General features: G+C 33.5%; 1 protein-coding gene across 1 annotated transcript in view; it reads left to right on the forward strand.

Annotated features, from left to right (window-relative positions):
• LOC138698114 (trypsin-1-like) overlaps positions 1-21,728 on the forward strand; it is a 49,466-nt gene that overhangs the window by 24,735 nt on the left and 3,003 nt on the right. The window contains exons 3-4 of the mRNA XM_069823846.1: positions 5,970-6,058; positions 16,181-16,325. Coding sequence (XP_069679947.1) covers positions 5,970-6,058; positions 16,181-16,325 — 234 coding nt within the window. The remainder of the gene's footprint in view (positions 1-5,969; positions 6,059-16,180; positions 16,326-21,728) is intronic.

The raw sequence follows: 21,728 nt of genomic DNA on the forward strand, positions 1-21,728 counted from the left end.
TTTTCCAAATTTTAGGATAAGTGGCGGTTATGAGTGAAGAATTGAATATATGAGTCAGAATAGGAAGTATAATGTTAATTATATTATTCAAAAGAATTACACTGATTCCATCTGTACCTTGCGATTTTATATTAATCCGTCTTAATGATCTGGAGACTTCAGTGGATGTAACGTCTAAAAAGGAAAATTTATCTCGTGTGGGTGAAGATTTGTCGAATAATTCACTTAAAGTCTGAGTTTTATTTTTTATTTTCAATTTTTATGGTGGTTTTGTGAAACAATCATAAAGACTGTCAACAGAAATATTATAATCAGTATGCAAGTTTTTTTTGTATCAGTCCTTGGAACGTGTATATTTCCACATTTCAACCGTACTAGCAGAAGGATCGGTGATTTTATGAGCGTACAGAAGCTTTGCATTTCGAATGGCCTGAGTTCTGTTTCTTAGTGTTTTGTAGGCGTTCAGATTTTGCTCACATTTGTCTCGCCTAATGGTTCTGTATGCGACTTCTCGTTTTCTCATAAGGTTTTTAATAGATTGAGTCATCTAAGGAGCGGGCAGAGATGCCCTACCTTAGCTTTGATACACTACCCTCTTACATGGGCGAGGTTACTCGACTCTACTCGCACTGCGAAAGGACACTGCATTGCATCTTTCAATGTGCAGTCTTACAACCCCCGGCGTTTCTTCCGGCGGCCTTGCCTTCGAACCTGTTGCACGAACTAGTTTACTCGACAACTCCCACTGCGAAAGGACATAGTACCTTTCAATTTGCAGACTTACACCTTCCCACGTTTCTTCTTCCTACCCTGCACCCAGCTTCTCCAGAGCTCCCCATCCCCTGTCATGTGTTAACTATTGGATTATATCTATTTTCGGCTTTTTCCCTTAAAAATTTTCTAGTACTCCTTTTAGGGGAGCAGCGAAAACAGGAGTGAGACAAGTGGTCAACAGGCTTGGAGTTCATATATTCAATTTTCTCAGCCTCGAAATTACTTTGTGAGGACGCGTTATCACGCACTTTTTAAAGTTTCTCCTCCCATTTTCCTGTTCTTCAATTCAATTTGATAGCCTGTTCCGGCTTCAGTCCACCAGAAATCTTTTCAGAATACGGTGATGATTTCTTTTGCCCTGTGGTATGTATTTGTGAATTAATTTTAGAAATCTATTCCTTTTCGTTCAACGGACAAGTTGAATCAAGTTACTTTTAAATTTATTAATTTTTGTCAAATTAGACTTAGTTCTTAATTCATTGTTAAAGTCTTCCTTACTTCACAACTGAAAGCTCTTATCAAATTTGTGTGAATATGAAAGGAATTGTGATAGCGAAGATAACAGAAGAAAATTTTTATCCTCTGAATTTCTGGAAAATTATTTAAATTCTTAAAAATAGAAAAAGAATAACATAATTCACAGCATCACTTGTAATATAATTATATTTTAAAAAATTGAGGGTGTTTCAAAATTAGACCGACAAGCAGTTGGATCGGGTAGATTATCTTTCAAACACTTTTCGTTAAGAAACCCATGGGCTCAGACGCTTCGTTTCAGTGCAAGAGGGGTTTAATGCTACCATACAGTTTGTTTCCTTTGTCATCGCAGTATCATTTTTCCACCGCGTTTGTTTATACCCTGAGCTCGGTAACATGCAATCATCCAATTTGATTACTGTCTGTGGTTTATGAAACCTCTATTGCCTCTGAAGAAGATCTTGCAACACGCACTGTCTGAGCAGTAGCTGAAATCAGGGAAATTCCTGGCTTTTTTTGCTAGGGTACGACAAACTATGGCATGTCGATGCAATGCTTATCTGGAAATCAATGGACGTGTGTTCCAGCACTTGTTGTAGTGATGAGATAGTAATGCAATGGATCCATCCTTCTATTTTAACACTGAAGTGAGTGTTTTGCTTTACATTCCCGCTTTGCTTTGTGTGTGTTTTCTATATGTTTGGATTAATAAATTGTGTCTGTAACATTAATGATATAGTTATTCACTTTTCACGTAACTAAGTACTTGAGACCCTTCCAGTACGATCGAACCATGTAATGACATAAACACCTCTTGCTCTGAAAGGAAGTGTCGCAACCCATCGGTTCCTTAACAAAAACTGTTTGAATGAAGGTTATCTATCCGAAGCCAAAATTTATCGGTATAATTTAGAAACATCCTTTATAAACGCATTAGAAATTATCACGATATATCGGTAATAACATGCCTGTATCTAATGTGATTCTGTACATACTTAAAAACATTTAAATGTAAAAATTGTAAAGGAAGTAAGATAATTAAGTTCCTATGGTTCTATAAAGGACATTCTATGTGTGCAACAAAGAAAATATAGCTTTCTTCTTATTTGGGTACATTTTAAATAAAATCCTTACGGACAATCTTCAAACTCATTCAAAATATAATTTGTAATTGGGAATATTATTCGCAATGTATTAAAGTAAATAAATTGTTGAAAAATACGTAACAGACATAATGAGAAAACTTGTCATTTTCGTGAAAAGGATTCCTTGTTACTAACTTGTTATCTACATCTTTTACATGTCACAAGTTTCCTTTCTCGTCTCTCGATTGTTGCCCTACACCAGTAGCTGAACTCAGTTTTATTGTCCTTTTATTCCTTGATTTTTTTTACTTATTCTATATTACAATCTGTTATTTTCTTTTTCACCTCTACATTGTAATCATTGTGATACATTTTGTCCTCATCCTCTCCTATATTTTCTTCACTTTCATACCTTTATAGTCATCATCATAATCATTTTCACCATCACCACTGTCATATCATTATCATGACCATCACTACCACCACCATCCTTATTGTAATCAGTAATCATCTCCATTCTCGAAAACAGTGCTTTTCATCTAGTTAAACATCGAATAAATAACAAGTATTTGCGAGTAATATATAGAGCGTTCGCTAAGAACCATATTTTGTTCCAGTAAACACCGTTGGCCTTCTATGTTACAGATGGAATAAGACTGTCGAGAAGAAAATAGTGTGTAAATTTTCTCTGAATTTAACGTGGGAAGGTGTTTTGTGTTGCATAGTATGGAGAGAAAACACAGGCTCAAATGTTAAAGTTAGAGGTGACTAGTATACAGCTGACTTCCATTCGATGCATTTCAAGTTCATGTTAACGCAGTATCTATTAAAACAGCAAATCTTCATTTATGGTACTTCATACGTATATAACGAAGACATTTTACAAAGAAATATTCGTCCTATATTCCTACGGAATTGTCCTAAACTTCAAAAAGCACGTCATTTAATAACCCAAAAATAAAGTAAAAAAGTGAGAAAAATCGTCTCATTTATAATACCAAATGAAGAGGCATAAATCACGTTGTAACAGAATAAAAACTCGATTACATGGACTATAGGCTAGAACAATCTTCCATAAAATGTCTAAATAAAATAGCTCAAAAAGCAGGACAGTGTATACTAGACATCAGCTTAGAAAGGGATGAAATTGTTAAAATGGAAGCCTTTATAGCTTATAAATAAAATAGTACCTGGTTGATAAATTGAATTAAATGGACCGTGTGCCTATGGTTCAATTATATCCATAAAGATGAAATCCAGCGTCAGTATACGAACCTTTTGCAGAAACGTGAAATGTGCATTAGACAGGATGGTTGACAGTTCCAGAACTTTCAAGGTTAAGCCAATAAATTACATCTGTCGTGAAATTTTATTTCCGAAAGCTGATGCGCAATAACAGTGCTACGTTGACTGTTACTTGCCCATGTCACTTTTCCATGCCTCATACTAAGAGAAAACTGTTTCCAGGCGCACCCCCTTTAGATAATCGTATAATATTTTGTTATGAAATGCTATAAATACGAGATCTAAAATAATAAATTTACTTATTCATTACTAATATTAATGTCTCTATATTCCTACAAGGAATAAATAGGGTAAAAGAAGGAGAATATTAATGTGTTATCTAACAGTGACTACTCAATAACAAATCAGAATAAGGACAAGAATACGGATACTATAATAATAATAATAATAATAATAATAATAATAATAATAATAATAATAATAATAATAAATGATAATTATTTTGTATTGTCACAGGAGGGTACAAGATTAAGTATTATCGGAGTTTCTAAGTAGAAGACGCACGTGCTCTAGCAAGCGAAGCACTTGACTGACGGTTCGCGCGAGTCTTGTTCCGTCAAGTGAGGCAGAACGAAACATGAACCACTTTAAACAATAATTACATTAATATTTACAATTGAAATTATTTAGACTATGTACACTACAATACGCTATTTTTACTATGTACAACAAAATAACGAATGTAGGTCTACATTGATCGAACATTATTTACACTATTTAGCTTATGTACAGTGTTGTATATTGCAATTCAAGGTATTTTATTTCATAATACTTTAGACGACTTATTTTGTAAATTCCGTACAATAGTGTAACAAATGTTTGACCAATGTAAGCCTTCATTCTTTTTGATGGTCCAATAGTGAAAATAATGTATTTTAGTGTACGTAGTGTAAACAGCTATCAGACATTTCAAAAGCTTATTTGTCACAAACACTACTTTTTGCCGCCGTTCAGAGCAGAAGTGGTGTAAGTCAAAAATGAGTAATGAGGATTAAAGTAAACATTCTGTAGAATACAGCGCAAAATAGCAATTAATATTCAATTTATTTAAACTATTAGTAGTCAGTGGATAGCACGAAGGACATATTAATTGCTACTTTGCGCTGTATTTTACAGAATTTTTATTTAAACGTCATTACCCATTTTTAACTTTCACCACTTCTGCTCTGAATGGCTCAAATATTACTTCTGTAGAATATTTATTTTTAACATACCAGTTTTCATTCATAATGTTAATTACACTGATAGAAAAATTTAAATTTCATTTGCTCCTTTGAACGATATTACAGTAGGTATATATTTATAATTCGACCCTGCTGAATCCAAACCTGGAAGTGGAAATGCAGTATCACCTCTCCCTTTCCCTTTCCCGGGATTTTCACTTTTATTTTTTATAGAAATTTAATTTCCTTTTTACTACTTTTCTTTCTTTGTCCTTGAAAATAATTTAAATATTGAAGTGAATAAATATGAAATAAAAAATATAGGGCTGCTCTAGGAAGAAATTCCATGCAAAAATATAGAAAAAAAAGGGGAAAACACATTTCTACTCATATTTTCAAAATGTTTTCTTGAACTCTTCCGTTTGTAACTGCCACCAGAAACGTTATCCTTAAGGTTCCAACAATAGCCTGCTAACATATTCTGTACCGATTTTCCTGCATACCTTCTCTCCATGACAGAAATATCCTGGTGAAATCTCTCACTGCATTGATTTGTGAGTACCATAAAGCCAACCACGTAAAGTTCGCGAACAATTACAACAAAGGAGAATTAGACACGCCTCTATATGGGCACTAAGAAATGGGTTTGCCGTTTGAATGGGCATTGGTTCTTTGTCTTGTAGTGATACTTTTGTTAAGGGAAAACAGAATATTTTATTGATTAGGACATCCATATTGATCACTGATTTTAAATTAATGAACTCTTCTTTTCCTATTTGAGAATTGTGCCGTTTGTGTGACGGAACTTTCGAAACCTACTGTGGTATTAGACGCGCATACACAAGTCTCGGGGCGGGCAGGAAATGCAAGTACAGTACTCTATTCGTTGATGGATAACCAATAAGAATTTGTATTCATTTCATCTGCCACACTTACTACCCTTATTGGACTGAACTTTCAATTCTGTTTTGTCGAACTTAGGAGAGTCCACAGTACTGTAAATGAATCATGATTATTGCTACACGTGTATAATATGCTTAGGTTCTATAAAAAAGTTAGATGATGATGGTGATGATGATGATTATAATAGTAATAAAAACGAAATAAAGTTAAGATGACTTTATTAATGCTATTAATGACAATAAATATCATTGTATTGTTTCAGGCATCTGTAGAGTACAATAAGAATCATCGCTGCGCTGGCAGTATTATCTCGTATAACTGGATTTTGACAGTCGCACATTGTGTTCATGGGTAAGTTTACGGATTATATTGCCGTTCTCTGACAGTCCATTTTCAGGAATTTAAATACAAAGAACAACCACAAATCATTTATTGAATTTTGTATTATAATGCGTTAACTAAGATACTGTAGGTCTACTTAAATACTGCAATTTCACACAATTTTAGACATATCTTCGTAATTGCACCAGTTTGCAATACTTAAAAACATATTGAGGTAATACTGCTAACGGAATGTTAAATATGTACAAATATTGAGAAACAATATTTGAATTCGTTTCATATGACAATGAAATTATTTTCTTTCTGCAGAACTTTAACTATTTTCACACACATCCATAACAATAGTTGTATGCGCTCAAGACTAATATTTTCATATGTACTGCCCCCATTCCCGAGAAGGTCATGGACCAGCATTAGACATTCACAAATAGTGAAAGTTCTCGATCTATATTGCAAGCTCAAAATATGAGTCATAGTCCTTGGGCAAGGAATTAATTTCAATTTCTTTTACAGAGAATAAATTTCAAACGCTAAATATATATATATATATATATATATATATATTTATTTAGCGGATTGAAATTTTATTCTCTGTGAAAGAAATTGATCCCTTGCGCATGGACTAGGAGTCATGTTTTGAGCTTGCCCTTAATTATATAGCCTATATCACACTCACACAACACTAATTAGGATATAGGAAATTTCTTCCTAATCTTGTGTTGTTTGTACGAACCGGTCTCCTGCTGCTTCCACGATACAGGAGCTCCGTCATTTTTATAAGTCCTGTGTATTGCGCTTCACTATCAAAATGATACACTAAGTAATTTTAATGTAATTGTAATTGAACACCTTAAATAAATTGATGTTTTCAAATTTCACATTGGAAAACACTGGACTTTAACTTTGCATTATTTCGAATCAAGAGATGTGTAAATGTCAAAAGGGTTTTAGTACCGACAAAAACCGTTTGGTTTATCTTTGTTATAATTCACATTTCTAAAGTTACAATGAAATGCTTTCTTATTCAGGTTACCTATGTAACAGCCTTTCTTTGCAAAAATGCTTACAACGACGTCCCTAGCATTCTAAGCAGATATTTGCGTTGCCGTGTGCCATGCTACTGATGATGTGTGCCGGAGCAGCAGACGAAATGTATGGCAGCAACAGTGCCAACAGACCAAGGCCCTTTAGATTTGATAATATCGTTCCATAGAGACAATTTTGTTTAATTTAGCAACCACTAGAACGGCAAAATTCATAATTTTGTCTTCAGCATTACAGAAAAATGACTGAACATGCACTATATATATATATATATATATATATATATATATATACACACACACACACACACACACACACACACACACACACACACACACATTAACAATAGTAAAGTTTGTGGCTAAAGAAGTACAGTAGAGTTTGAATATGTTAACTGAATAATTTTACAGCAGTTGTTCAAAATGCTGATCATGCACTTGCATGTATCTGTCTAATCTTTCCCGTAAAGAACCGTGAATGCGCTCGAGAAATCCTTGATCATTCTTCATTTGCTGGAAGACATTTAGAATTCGATGGTGCAGTTCTCTAGTGTGGTGATGTGTGATATTATGTGTTATGTAAAGTAGGCTTTTTGCATAACCCCACACACAAAAATTCAAATGATTTAAATCCGGTGATCTAGGAACAGCTCCTCCTCTGTCTATTCACCTCTCAACATATCGTCTCTTTAGCTATCCTCTCACACTTAGAAAGAAATGGGATGGGGAGAGTGTGGCATACGTAAGAAGCTTGGATGAAAACGTTTTACCGCATCCGGGCGCTCTGTTCACTCACTGCCTCAATCAGCAAAAATAGCATTATCTCGCAAACAGTTAATTTGCGGACTCATGTTAACTGGAACTTTTTTTCTCTTCGTATTTACGTTTCATCCCTAAATTTTATACCTCATTCTGAAAATACTCTGTGTAAGCAAAAATAAAAATGTTATACGTTTTTGGTTTCTTAATAAGGTAAATTATCCAAATAAGAGACACTTTTTTTCGACTGATTATAAATGAGGATGGGAATAGACATTTTTAATCTCAATGACTGGAATGCATACAGCATTTTGTCTATTTTTAGAATTGACATTACAAATTTTAATTTTTTTATTAGTACTTTAAATTGTAAAAAAAAGTAAAACTGGGAAATAATGATGTTTTGGAAAGGGGTTCCAAATAAGAGATACGTGTGTTATTTAACTTTATTTTTGAACGTGGACAAAAATTATTATCATTTGGCTGAAAATTGAAGCAATATATAACATTGTTAAATCATGTAGATACTTCAAGCCAGGAACATTTTAAAATTGAACGGGTCAGTGCAACAGTGGTTTAACTCCTCTCAACAGAAATTCTGTTGTATAGTTGGCATTTTTCCAAGTGAAATTAAGATCGTTTACGAAAAGAATATGAAATCGATCAAATCGGATATGAATGTACTAATCTTATTTAGGCTACTATTGCTGACATTAATATTTTGCTAGAGAAAGATAAATGATAGAATATTAAACTTCGATCTCCATATTTTAATTTTAAGTTGATTTCACTTATTTTGCCGATCCCTTTAAGTGACACAGTTCTTATTCGCTCTATTGAGCAAGTTCGACAAATGAAAGGTTCTTCAGCAGTGCTGCAGTCTTCTTGTGCCCAACGACGACATTTTGAACACTGAGTCTATTTCTCCCTCCTGGATCTTGGTGTCATCTGAAAAAAAAATCCAGTGCAAAACAAGCACTCTCCATCATCACAATTTTCTCCATAGGTCTATTCAGAGTCACTAGGGTTAATTAATCGCATTTCTACATCGGCTTCTTCATCACTGGACGAACTCAAGCAGTGCTTCTTGGACTGAGTTTTTTTCTGCCGTTTTTGTTGTTTTTTGAACAACTTCTTGCGAGCTCCATTTTTCCTTTGTTTTTCCTTATCTAAACTCGCTCTCATTTGTTTCTGATAAAGAGTTGATATTATGATAGCTCCTTTTCCTGCCCTGGATGACTTTACATTTGACTCCACACTGGTTGAAGCTTGCGGCTCTTAAGGTGGTTGTCGTTGCTGTTGCTGCTGCTGCTTCTGTAACTGTGCTATAACCAAAGTCACCGTTTCTGGTGCGTGAAATAAGTAATGGGAACGTTGAAAGCGAATAACATTTTTTTCATAGTCTGTGGGCATGAAAGCTGACAACTGTGATTGGCAGATCGCTGACGTCACATCTGTTTAGGAGGTGGTACTAATTTCAGCTGAAGTGGGAACAGATGCCACTGACTGGACAGTGTACTCAAGGACGCATTGCAGAAACGCAAAGTGCGAGTGTCTTGCCTTTGACGCAGTCAGTGGGCAATAAGATTGACAACTGCCAATTGGTGACGTGACGTGTTTGGTAGTACCGTTCTCAGCTGCAATGACAACAAGTGCGCACGGACTGGCTATTTACTCAAAGGACACGCGCCACGAACGCTGGCACTGGCTGTAGTGGCGAAATTTTCGAAACCAGGAATCACAATTAAATATAATAGTTTGGATAATTATACAAGATATTTATTTGAAATATTTTACGAACTACGCACTTCTGTTTTGATCTTTAAGTAAGGTAAATGTTGTCGGTCTAGCCAATTTTAATTGATTTTAGCTATTGATATTGTCATCTCAATTAATAATTAATTTTAGTCATTAATAATGATAACTTAATCATTTCTAATAGTAATTTTTAATGAATAATTGAGGACAATGGATAATTAATGATTGACCTAATTCGTAATTAATTTTAATTAATAGTTCAATTAATCTTACATTGGTTCATGTGTAGTTCTGGCAGACAAATTGACACGACTAGAATCATTAACGCTTTTCGTAAACTCTCAAAGGTGAGCATCATAATACAAATAAGAGTTCTAAATAAGAGATAATATCTCTTAATAGGACCCCTAGCTATCTCTTATTAGGGAACAGAATAAATAAAAATGAAATAGCTACCGAAGATCATAAATTATTATCTTCCTTATTAGCAATCTACCTTATTATATGCAACATTTTGCCAGCAATTTTATAAAATTGATAATAAATTTGTTGTAGCTTACATTATCTGCTCTTCACTTCCTCAACAAAAACCACTAAAAAGTTCAAAGTGTAAAAAATTACTTTGCTTGCTCTCAGCTTCGTTGCTTACTTTCAACTCAGATTAGACAAAGAACACGATGCCTTAGAAGCACAAACATTGATTTTCCATAGTTGTCGAGAGATGGCAAATTATACCGGAGAAGTTAACAATGTATCTCTTATTAGGGCCCTGTCTCTTATTTGGATACTTTGTCTTGCACGTAGGATTCGCAGTGAGTTTACAAAGTTGTGGATTTTTATTTTACTGCTAATACTGCGATGCAGTAAATAAATGTCTCTAACTTGAAATAGGTACTGAGCTTGAACTGAAATATTTCACTTTTTATCGTCCTAAGTCGAATACAGAATGGTTTTGTTTCAGATCAGTTTAAAATTATGTGTCGGTTTTATTTTTCATTTTCTGAGATACAGAAATACTCCTGTAGATCGAGTAAAATTTTATTTGATTGTCAACTCAACTTATAATTTCTATGTTCACATTTCATTAAGTACAAAAATAATGCTTAAAATCTTTGTGTACTACTGAATATGCTGATATATTATGACTATTTTATTATACAGAGTGTTTCGCAGTGGATTGTCCATAGCTCAACTAAGTGTTCCTGGGATTATTTTGAGTGAAAAAGTTCTAATCAACATGGGTCTGAATTGCAATGGTATCTACATAAACACAATTCTAAATTAATAATTTTATTACTTGTGATTGTTTTATAATTTTGTTTTGAGGAATACACAATCTGATTTGTCACAATTGAGATTCAAAATGACCACCATGGTTGTCATGGCATCTTTGACCTCCGTCTGTAAGAGAGTTTATCGCTCTCAGTACAACACTGCCATCATTTCTCAACTGAGTTCATGTGCCCCCAAAGGAAGTGATCTAATGGAGATAGATCTGGTGAGCTTGGTGGCCACGCCACTGGACCTCCTTGGCCAATCGAATGATGTGGAAACTGTTGATTTAAAAATATAGTCACACACCTGCCAAAGTGTGGAGGTCCACCATCTTGCTGCAGCCATATCTTTTCTGATAAGAAGAGGAACATCGTTTGGTTGCAGAGCTTGGACACTTTGGATGTGAAATGTCTATAAACCAAAGTTATGTAGCTGAGCGATGTGTGCGCATTCTGTTTATAATTAATCGAACTACATCCTAACGACGAGGTTGCATATTGTTGTAAGTAACTCACAAGTAATGTTATTAATTTAGAATTGTGTTTTCTGTAGATACCATGGCAATTCGGACCCATGTTGGTTAGACATTTTTCACTAAAAATAATCCCAGGAACAAGTAGGTAGATGAGCTATGGAGATCCCGCTGTGGGACACCCTGTATAAATGAATCATGGATCAATATATCCCTGAAGCACATAGAATGTTCGTCCATGCATGTATGGAGAAATTCATTACTAGTAGTAACAGGATGCGGAATATTTATAGTGGCTAGAGACACTATTAAGATACTAAGATATTTAACTCCTCAACTTTAAGTTGCAACCAACCAAAGCTAGTGAAATAGTTATTTTTAATGTGATCGTAATTTTAAAACAAGGAACTTATAAAATCAGATAAGAACTACTGAGAAATGATCTTCCATTCTTCCAGTATCTTTCTATGACACTCCGTGATAAATTTGTAAACTCCTTTGTCACGTTATAAAAATTCAGAGCACACCAGTAGTGGATGAACTCACAAAATATAAAGAATATTAGCACAATGAATGCACTCGCCCTCGGTAGGTCCATCGGCAAACCGAGATGAGTTGTCGACCACTGACCTATGGCAGTGTTTCTCATCCATTTTGATGATAAGGCACCCTTTTCCTCTCTATACTTTACTGAAGTCCTTTGTCCTAATGTAGGACAGTGATTCCCAACCGGGGTACAGAGGCAGTTAAGGGATGAAATGTGTAACATTGTCATTTTATACATTTTTTAAAGCTAGATACAACTTTTTCTTTACAGCAACTTCTCAACTTCTTGTTATTAGTATTAATTTTTAAAGATGTATCTAATCACATAGAATACAAGTTACAGACCAGAAAAAATGCATAGTATCTTTGACACGCATATAATTTAACATCAGAGTAATAATTGAAGACCTCCTCGGAATATGGATGTAGCCAACAAAATTGTAATTGATGTTTCAGAAGAAAGGAAAATAATATCAGGGGCATATTTCGTTAGCTCAACATACACTATCACATCCATTTGACTAAACAAGGATATAGGTTTATTCCGCCATTGAATGCAATAATTAATTGTTATAAATAAATATTTGTAAATTACTTTCTGCATCTACATCACATATTTCAAGAATATGATGTTACATCTTTTTTCCGAGTTGGTCTTGAATTTAAATTTTGAATGTATAAAAGACTTGAAAGTCAGTTTAAAAATTCATCACTTTAGTGTCCGGATAATATGTTACATGTTTTACTCTTTGAATTAATATTTACTTTATCCAAGAAAGACTTTTTAGTTGTGTTAACAAAAGCATTTAGATAGGTACAAATTTCAACTTCTTGGCATTAAATTTGTTGCGAGCCTATAACGTGTATTATTTTAATGTGAGTAAGTGGAGAAAAAATAGGTGTGGAAAAATCACTTTAAAATGTCGATTTTCCATCGCGAGAACCTGTTTTTAATTGTTAAATCATGAATTTTGGGCACGATTATGTTGACTATTACACTTTTACTACGTCACACTGCTTTTGACCAATAAAACTGTATGAAAGGACGTCTTCCAACCAATCATGGCTGCTTATCGCACAATTTTATCGCGTCCCTAGCATTTGTTTATTTTTATCACTACCCCAGCATTTGTTTCTTTGTTTGCCAATATTTCAAACTTCACTGCTCTGGACGTCAAAAAACAGAATATTACAAACCACTCCAGTCGATGCACAGCACTTTCAAAAATATGACTCGCATTGAGATTCAGGAACAAGAATTAATAATAACTATGCATCTTCCCTGAAACCCTATTTACAAATAAATGAAGAGCATCATTCGGAAATCCTGAATAAGTTGAGGGATACACCATGTACATTAACGAGTTCACTTCTTTTACGCACACGTCCAATATAACATAAACTGAACTACCAACCACTAAAACATTCAAATTTGAAAATTGTACTTTCAATAATTGTTTCTTTTAAAATTATTCATGTTTATTTTTTATTTCATCATCGTTAATTAAAACGTTTCTTGTTTATTTCATCATCCCTAATTAAAACATTTCTAACACTTTTTTATATTATTTAGGTTATGTTTGTTATAGCTTCTGCTATATGATATTATGGATAGTCACGTATCGGAGATTGTTTAATACTAAGATTTATTGAAAATCATCTGTCAAGTGACTTTGATTACTGGGATCCGGATGATTGAAGTGAAATGCAAATGTTTTAATAAAAATGAAACTGAATCAACAAAGCCTTCTTGACTAGTAACCGTCCACAGAGTTCATTGAAGATTTCATAGTTGGCACAACTGATAACAAGAAAACAGCTAATGATAACACACTACTGACATATAGCGTATTGTTGAGACGGTGCAATAATACATTTGAAGACAGTTGTATTTTCGTAAGTCAATTAATATTTTATTGTATTGGAGTACTTTGGTACTTCTAATCTTCTTATACTTTCTTCTAATCGTGTAATAGTCAATTAAATCCCACTCGAGTTTTGATTTTCTCTAGATAAATCAAAACCTCTAGTGAGATTACTGTTGATAAAATTGGCCAACATATAAATGAAAGTTAATGATAATTTTTCTGCGAAGTCGAATTATTTTTCTCGTAAAAATTACTAAAGTTTCACCCATAGTGATAGTAATAGTAGCTGAAAATAAAGTAATAATAATAATAATAATAATAATAATAATAATAATAATAATAATAATGCATTGTTTTAAGTTTTAACTTTAATATCATTAACAATATCCTAATGATCTAAGTCTAGTCCATTTACATAGCTGCAATGTTTTTAAAACAAACCAAATATCACAAAACTATGTTCTGCATTGTACCGTACATTAAACGCTATGGAGCCATACTAAAGCAACGTTTGAAAAAGTTGAGCCTCATCCAAAAGGCAGTGGAACACTTTGGCAGAATGTAGAGCAGAGTAATTATGAAATTATTTATCAATTTGAAAAGATAATAATTACATTATGTCTTTATTCAATGAAAAATAATAATGGGATGTTTAAATTTTCAAAGGACAGCTTTAAATAATTATTATATTACTAGCTTAAATTACCCGGCGTTGCCCGGGTTTTAAATTTTGGTCTATTTCTAAATAAACTGTATGTTATACTTATCGGAGACCTCGGCAAGGGAACTATATAAAACCAAAACGAACTATATTTACTTATGTTTTCTCCTCCTTAGTGACGAATATTAAAGAAAGTGCCACTAATATCCAAAGAAACTGACTAATCGAAATAATTCCATCTCACCTATGAATAGAGTTTTAGCAACATTAAGACCTTATGCTACAGGGATATTTAAGATATTTAAAATTGTGATTGATGATAATATTTATCGTACCACGGCATTATGCATTATTAAGCCTTTCTGCCCACAATATATTTAATTTCCCTCAAGGCCAAACTACAATCTGTAACTGATGGATTCTATCAAATACATGGATTTCAGGGTGTTTTGCAGAAACAGAGACTATACTCATCAGAATTCAGTCTCCTGGAGAAGGCAATGTAGAACACTACCAAAACAGAAAATCATATTTTTCTATAAACGGCCAAGTCATTAATGACCATAACTTATTAATAAGAGACGGGTTAACAGTAACAGTAAAATAGGCTCTATATTATTATTGCAATACTATAATATTGTAATATTATCACAAATATTACTAACACTTATAATAATTGCTTAAAATCGAATGGCTATAATAGCAATACGTGGGATAAAACATTAACTTCTTTCGTTTTTCCAGTTAATATTGCCACTCATATTACGTTTCGCATGAGTTTTTGACACAAATTCTTGTTAGTGTATAATTTTGTTGAGTCAATATTTCGCAATAGTAGGTCTACTATGGCTATTCAATATTAAGTAAATTATGTGGTAGCAATCCTTGTAGTTTGAAAGAATTCTAGAATTCAATTGGATAAAACAGTCTGCTCACTATCTACAAAACTGCATCGAGGAATTCATAATGCGGTCCAGGACTGCGTAAAGATACTTATTGCATGAATTATGTAGTTTTAGCCTTCATGATGTGTAACAACAATGTAATTCAATTTCGTATTAAAATTTCCAAGGCCTCGTGAATGTCTATGTTGAATACAACAGACAATAATAAAGAACAACTGACTGTAGAAGATTTTGCATTTTAATATCATGAATATTTGATCTATTTATATATATTTTTTATATATTTAATTAATTTAACTTCCATTTGCACAATTTTAATGTAGCCTATGTTCTTCTCCTGGTTATGAAGGTTAAATGTGCAAACTTTGGCACATATCGGTCAAAGCGTGTAGATTTGTATAGAGAACATACATACATACATACATACATACATACATACATACATACATACATACATACATACATACATACATACATACATACCCACATTCAATTTTATATATTAAGATTATTATTATTATTATTATTATTATTATTATTATTATTATTATTATTATTATTGTTATTATTATTATTATTATATTATTATTACTATTATTATCATTATTAATATTGTCATGAACATTATTAATATTATCATTATCATTATTAAAATTATTACTTTTCACGACCTTCTGCGGACCTTTAGGCGGCCGCGGCCCGCCGATTGAGAATCACTGATCTAATATATCTAGGCATCTAGGGTATGCTCAGAGAACGAGGACGTTCGTAATGATGATGTTAACAGCGGTAACTATAAGACGAACATACTTTAATGCAGTATTTATTTATTTCCTATTTCTAGTCTTGATACTGAACTTCTGAGGGTGCGATCTGCATTTGTGATACCGATACGAGGATTAATGGGAAAAGTGTCTGCTGTGAATTCAACTATTCTTCATCCCTACTTTGACTTCAAAACCCTCGACTACGATATAGCACTTATCAATGCAAGTACTTTAAATATATATTTTAATTATGTGTATAAATGTCTAATTAATACAAAGATTCAACAAACTTAGTTCAGACCCTACTCAGTCTTTTATATAAAGAAGTGTACTTTAGTGCATGTTTTTCTAATTTATTTTAGTTTGTGTGCTAGCAAACTTAGAAGTGTAGGTTATAATGTTATGCTTCTAAACTTATAACTGAAGTTTGGTACTTTTGTCCATATTTTAACATTTATTTTGTCTCATTTCATCCAGTCTGTAATAACCAATATTCAGCAATAAATATACCCCACAGTCCTTATATGTATTAGGCCTTGTGGCCAATTACGGTGCGAGAGTTTTGCGTTACTTCTACCTAAGACCATTGTATCCCATCGTTTGTAATTTAAAGCGGCCATCAAACATGAAAACAGTTCATGCATTAATACTTATATTCACGTGATGCAGTAAACTACAATTATTCATTTGCTGAACATTACAGTTAGGCCCTGTCTTAGCAATGACATTTTGTTTCTTTTTATTTACAGTACATACTCAAATTTTAATTAATAAAACATGTTTTCAAATTGTCAAGCCAAGAATTCTGGCATTCGCCAAAGAGAAGTTACCAATAGTTTATACTATTTTTAGCGTAGAAAAAAACATCATAGTTACATCATATTTCATTAACAGAATAAAGGAGATTGACTCCTTCATTTATTCATTCATAGATAGTTTTCCACTAAAGGGCAGGTCATTCACTGCAATCCCAGTATTCTCCAACCTTCCTTCTTTTCCGCCTTCCCATTAGTCTCTGCAAACGATCCGTTATCTGATACCTTCTTCTGCTCTGAACATTTCTTCCGTTTACCATTCCTTCCAGTACATCCTTCAGTAGGCAGTTACTTCTTAGTCAGTTTCGGCATTATTCTTCCTTCACCCGCCCTTTCCATCACAGATTCTTTTATTTTCTCTGTCCATTTCATACTCTTCATTCTTCTCCATATCCTCACATTTCAAATGCTTCCAGTTGTTTCTCTTCATTTCGTCGCAATGTCCATGTCTCTGTATCGTAAAATTCCACACTCCACACAAAGCACTTGACAAGTCTCTTCCTTAGTTCTTTTTTCAGAGATCCGAATAAGATACTTCCTTTTCTATGGAAAACTTCCTTCGATATTGCTATTCTCCTTTTGACTTCCCGGCAGCAATTCATGCTATTATTTATAGTACGCCCCAAGTATATGAAGTTGTCCACTTGTTCTACTTCATCATTTCCAATTTTCACATTCAATCTTCTTTATTTTTCTTCCGATAATCATGATCTTGTTTGCACTTATCTTCATCCCATAATGCTAACTTACTGTGATTTAGCTCCAATAACATATCCCTTAGTATCATCTCCTCTTCTGCTAACAAAACAATAACATCATGCACATTAATGTAGTTTTGTTTATAAGTATGAATAAGGGTGTAAATTGTTGTCTTATTTGAACTGTTGTATCAGTGAAGCATGGTGAGTCAGTGAAGTTATGGTTTTACAATGGCAGTGAATAGTTTCGATCAGTTATCATTTATAGTATGTTCTATAGTGTCAGTGAAATGTGTTATATAGTGTCAGTGAAATGTGTTCTAAAGTGTTAGTGAAATGTGTCATAGTGCCAGTGCAGTGAGTGAGATGAGAGTGAAGTGAAATGTTATCAGTATCTATGTGAAACATATGTAGGGCCTATACATATTTGAGTTGTAATAGAAAATTTGGTTCACTTATTAATTGGGTTATTTTATGTATTATTAATGTAATTATTATGTATTATTTTTATTATATTATTTGTATTATGTACTTTAATTGTAGTGTGTATTATTTTTATTCTGTGTAATTAGGTTACCACTGCCACCAGGTGTTTACCCACTTGCGTGTAAATACATACATACATTTTATTCCTCTTCCTCTTACTACCTTTATTCTTCTTCCTCTATCACCTCTCCCATGTTCTAAAAATACTTCTGCACTAAATCCTGCGCATTTTATGTTGAACAGGGCATGTAACAAAATACATCCTTGTATTCCTCTTCCTATTCCACTTCCCTCAGATATTTCTTCTCTTATCGTTATTTTGACTCGTTTTTATAAAATGATTACTAAAGGCTGCGGCAAAACATACTCCCTAATTTAAAGTTTAAATAAAAAACAGATGGATCAAAATAAGGAAACTTTATTAATAAGAACAGTATCAGAACAGCGGGAATTTTTCATTTTTTGAATAACGTGTCTCTCATATGGTGTCCTTCACTATCAATGCATTGTTGAATGCGACTTCGGAAATTCTGAATCACTCTAACTAGCATTTCTTGAGGAATAAGTCCAATTTCTTCCTGTATTGCATTTCTTAGGTCTGGCAAAGTCCTCGGCCGATGTTTGAACACCTCCGCCTTAAGATGCTCCCATAGAAAAGAAAATCGCAGGGTGCAAGGTCTGGTGATCGTGCTGGCCAGGGGACGTCGCCACGTGAAGAAATTAAGCGTCCGGGAAACATCTGAGCAGCGACAACAGAATTGCCACTTACCAGAAACGATACCACAGCGTAAGCACGTCCTTCATCCGTCCTCAGCATAGTTGGAATTCGTTACAGATTACAATTTGCACTAATTGAATGTAAATTCCGTGTATTCAATGTCCTATTCAATTCTTGTTGTTTTGCGCATGACATTTGATATCTCTATGGCAACGCTTGCAAACCTAAATTTCCCACTGTTTAGATACAGTTCATATTAATAGAGTTTCCTTATTTTGATCCATCTGTTTTTTATTTAAACTTTAAATTAGGGAGGATGTTTCGCCGCACCCTTTACATAATAGCCTTTTCTCTTTCCAATCCACACCAGTTTGCTTCAGTATTTCATAAATTTAACCCAATCCTTTCCGACAAAGCTTTTTCCAGGTTCATAAATACTACATACACTTCTGTACTATTCTTTGGGTATATTTCGCAGATTGTTCCCAGCAGTCCAACTGCATCCCTCGTAATTTTTCTCTTTCTAATGTCAACTTTATATTTTTCCGACTTTCTATCCTTCTTAGAACATAAACGTTCGATTCAATATTCGCAGAAGAATCTTCGTCGAACGAGATAACAGATAAAATAATGTATAATAAACCTAAACAATGTTGCCAACTCGATTCTTAAAAACCCGCTAAGAGCTAAGATGCAGTGCAGACACCACTAAATTGCTATGTTGTCAGTGTAAAATAAGATTATTTCACCGCTGTGAGTATTAAAATAACTCGCTAGATCACTATATAAGCAATACAAATTTCACAAATTTTACCCGCTAAACTAACAATGAAAAACGCTGTATCTAGAGGCAAAAACTCTGAATTAGCAAGACTGAATCTAAATATCTCAATCTTCTATTCGTTAATTCTTCATCGATCATATAAAGGTAGAAATCCTATATTTTCTTTTACACTATTTTTCAGCCTCTATGTTTTATTTTGCTAACTTTCTCTCCCCATAGGAATTATTTTCTTAATTTTCTTATACTTCTATTTTATCTACAAGCACATTTCGTATTTAGTTTCATCTTTAAGTTACAATTTTTCATTCAACTATCGTGTTTCTTGAATCTGATATTTAACGATTCTTAATTAATTAAGAGGTTATTTAGCTTCGGTCGAAATGATAATCATCATGAAACTGTAATTGGCGAATTAAAACCGAGGATTCACCATGGACTAGCTAACATTTGCTTTACTGTTGTGGAAAATTAAAAACAAAAGTTAATCCAGTAATCACCTGAATGGGACCCACGCCCGCGAGCTTACCGGTACTCTTTAAATTTGAGCTACGCTGGTGTTGACACTTACAATTGTTTTGGTACATTGTTAATATCTTGACTACTGTTGCCAGTCGTTGTTCAGTGATGTGTAATAATCCTATCAAATAAGCACATTCTTCTTTTAACGTGACATTTTACGTGAAACGTACCGTGGAACTGAGAAAGGATAGTACATCGAAAATATGTATTTTTTTTATTTTATTGGGTTCTTTTACGACGCTGTATCAACATCTAGGTTATTTAGCGTCTGAATGATATGAAGGTGATAATGCCGGTGAAATGAGTCCGGAGTACAGCACCGAAAGTTATCCAGTACGAAAATGTGTAATTGAGGAAAGTGGTAATTATATGGGCAGCAGGTATCTCCAATCAATAATAGGTCTATAAATCAGATACAATGGACATGATAAAATCATGTTTAATTAATGTAAATTAATAAAATCATGTTTAATTAATGTAACTGACAGAAAATTAACATAACTTTAAAATGTATAAAGATTACCGAAACCCAAAACGATCAATGATAATAATGTTAACGAATTACCTCAATGCACAAAAGTTCAACACGGCATTTGACCAGTGAAACCTTAGGCAACGAAGGAACACAGCATGAATTAATTTACCTTTCAATAGATTATTTGATTTTGAAATGCTTTGTTCATTTAGAGGAGATTAAACTGTGGTGATCGAAAAGAAGACAAAGGTTTTGTTTTCCAAATGTATAATTAGAAAAGACAAAATGATTACATCAAAAAGGTGTCGCTACATGAATTCATTCACTGGACGTCACTAACCGTTTAGCATCTCTCGAAAGAGAGGAGTTTGAGCTGATCTTGTCGCGACTCAAGACTCCGAGTAAGTGAAGCTGTCTCTTTTCGCATGAAGGTGGTCACAGATATAGGCTCAGTACGCACGCGGACTAGACTTTCAAGACAAACATTATAAAACCAAATTTACCCATTCTGTCACCGATTACGGTTAACACATAAACTCATACCTACATACCGTTGCATACCTGAAAAGATCGATCCGAACTGTTGTGAAAACTTTACACTAGCAGTATATAAACTAAAATTGAGACTATTTCTTAATAAGTCCACATCTATCCCAACAATTTATACCGGTACCTACTGTTATCATCGTATGATCACTTTTACAGGCCATGCACTAAATAAAATAATATTTTAGATCTTTCTTCAGTATAAATTACTTTCAATAGCCATTTTGCATCTCCTTCAATCTGTAGGTCAAAATTCCATGCATACTTATTTTCACATTAAAACCATTTATGGGTGCAACTGCTTGCCTCTTTAGCATCACCATACCTCTAAATATGACATTTAGGAGTTAGGTACAGCTTAGAGCAGTAAAATGTTGGTAATATTCAACATTTTTTCTTCCATTATTGTATCTTTTGCAATAATGAAAATTTGTATGCGTAAAACCTTGTCTTTCTGCTGTATGAAATAGTAATATGCGTTACAAGAGCGGTATGTTGAAGTTTTCATGTTCGAGGAAAAGTTTGAAAAAGCGAAACGTAGTTGAGCTTTTTTAATTTCCGAGAATTGAAAGAAAACATACCGC

The sequence above is a fragment of the Periplaneta americana genome, chromosome 4 (assembly GCF_040183065.1).
Source record: "Periplaneta americana isolate PAMFEO1 chromosome 4, P.americana_PAMFEO1_priV1, whole genome shotgun sequence".
Lineage (NCBI taxonomy): Eukaryota > Metazoa > Arthropoda > Insecta > Blattodea > Blattidae > Periplaneta > Periplaneta americana.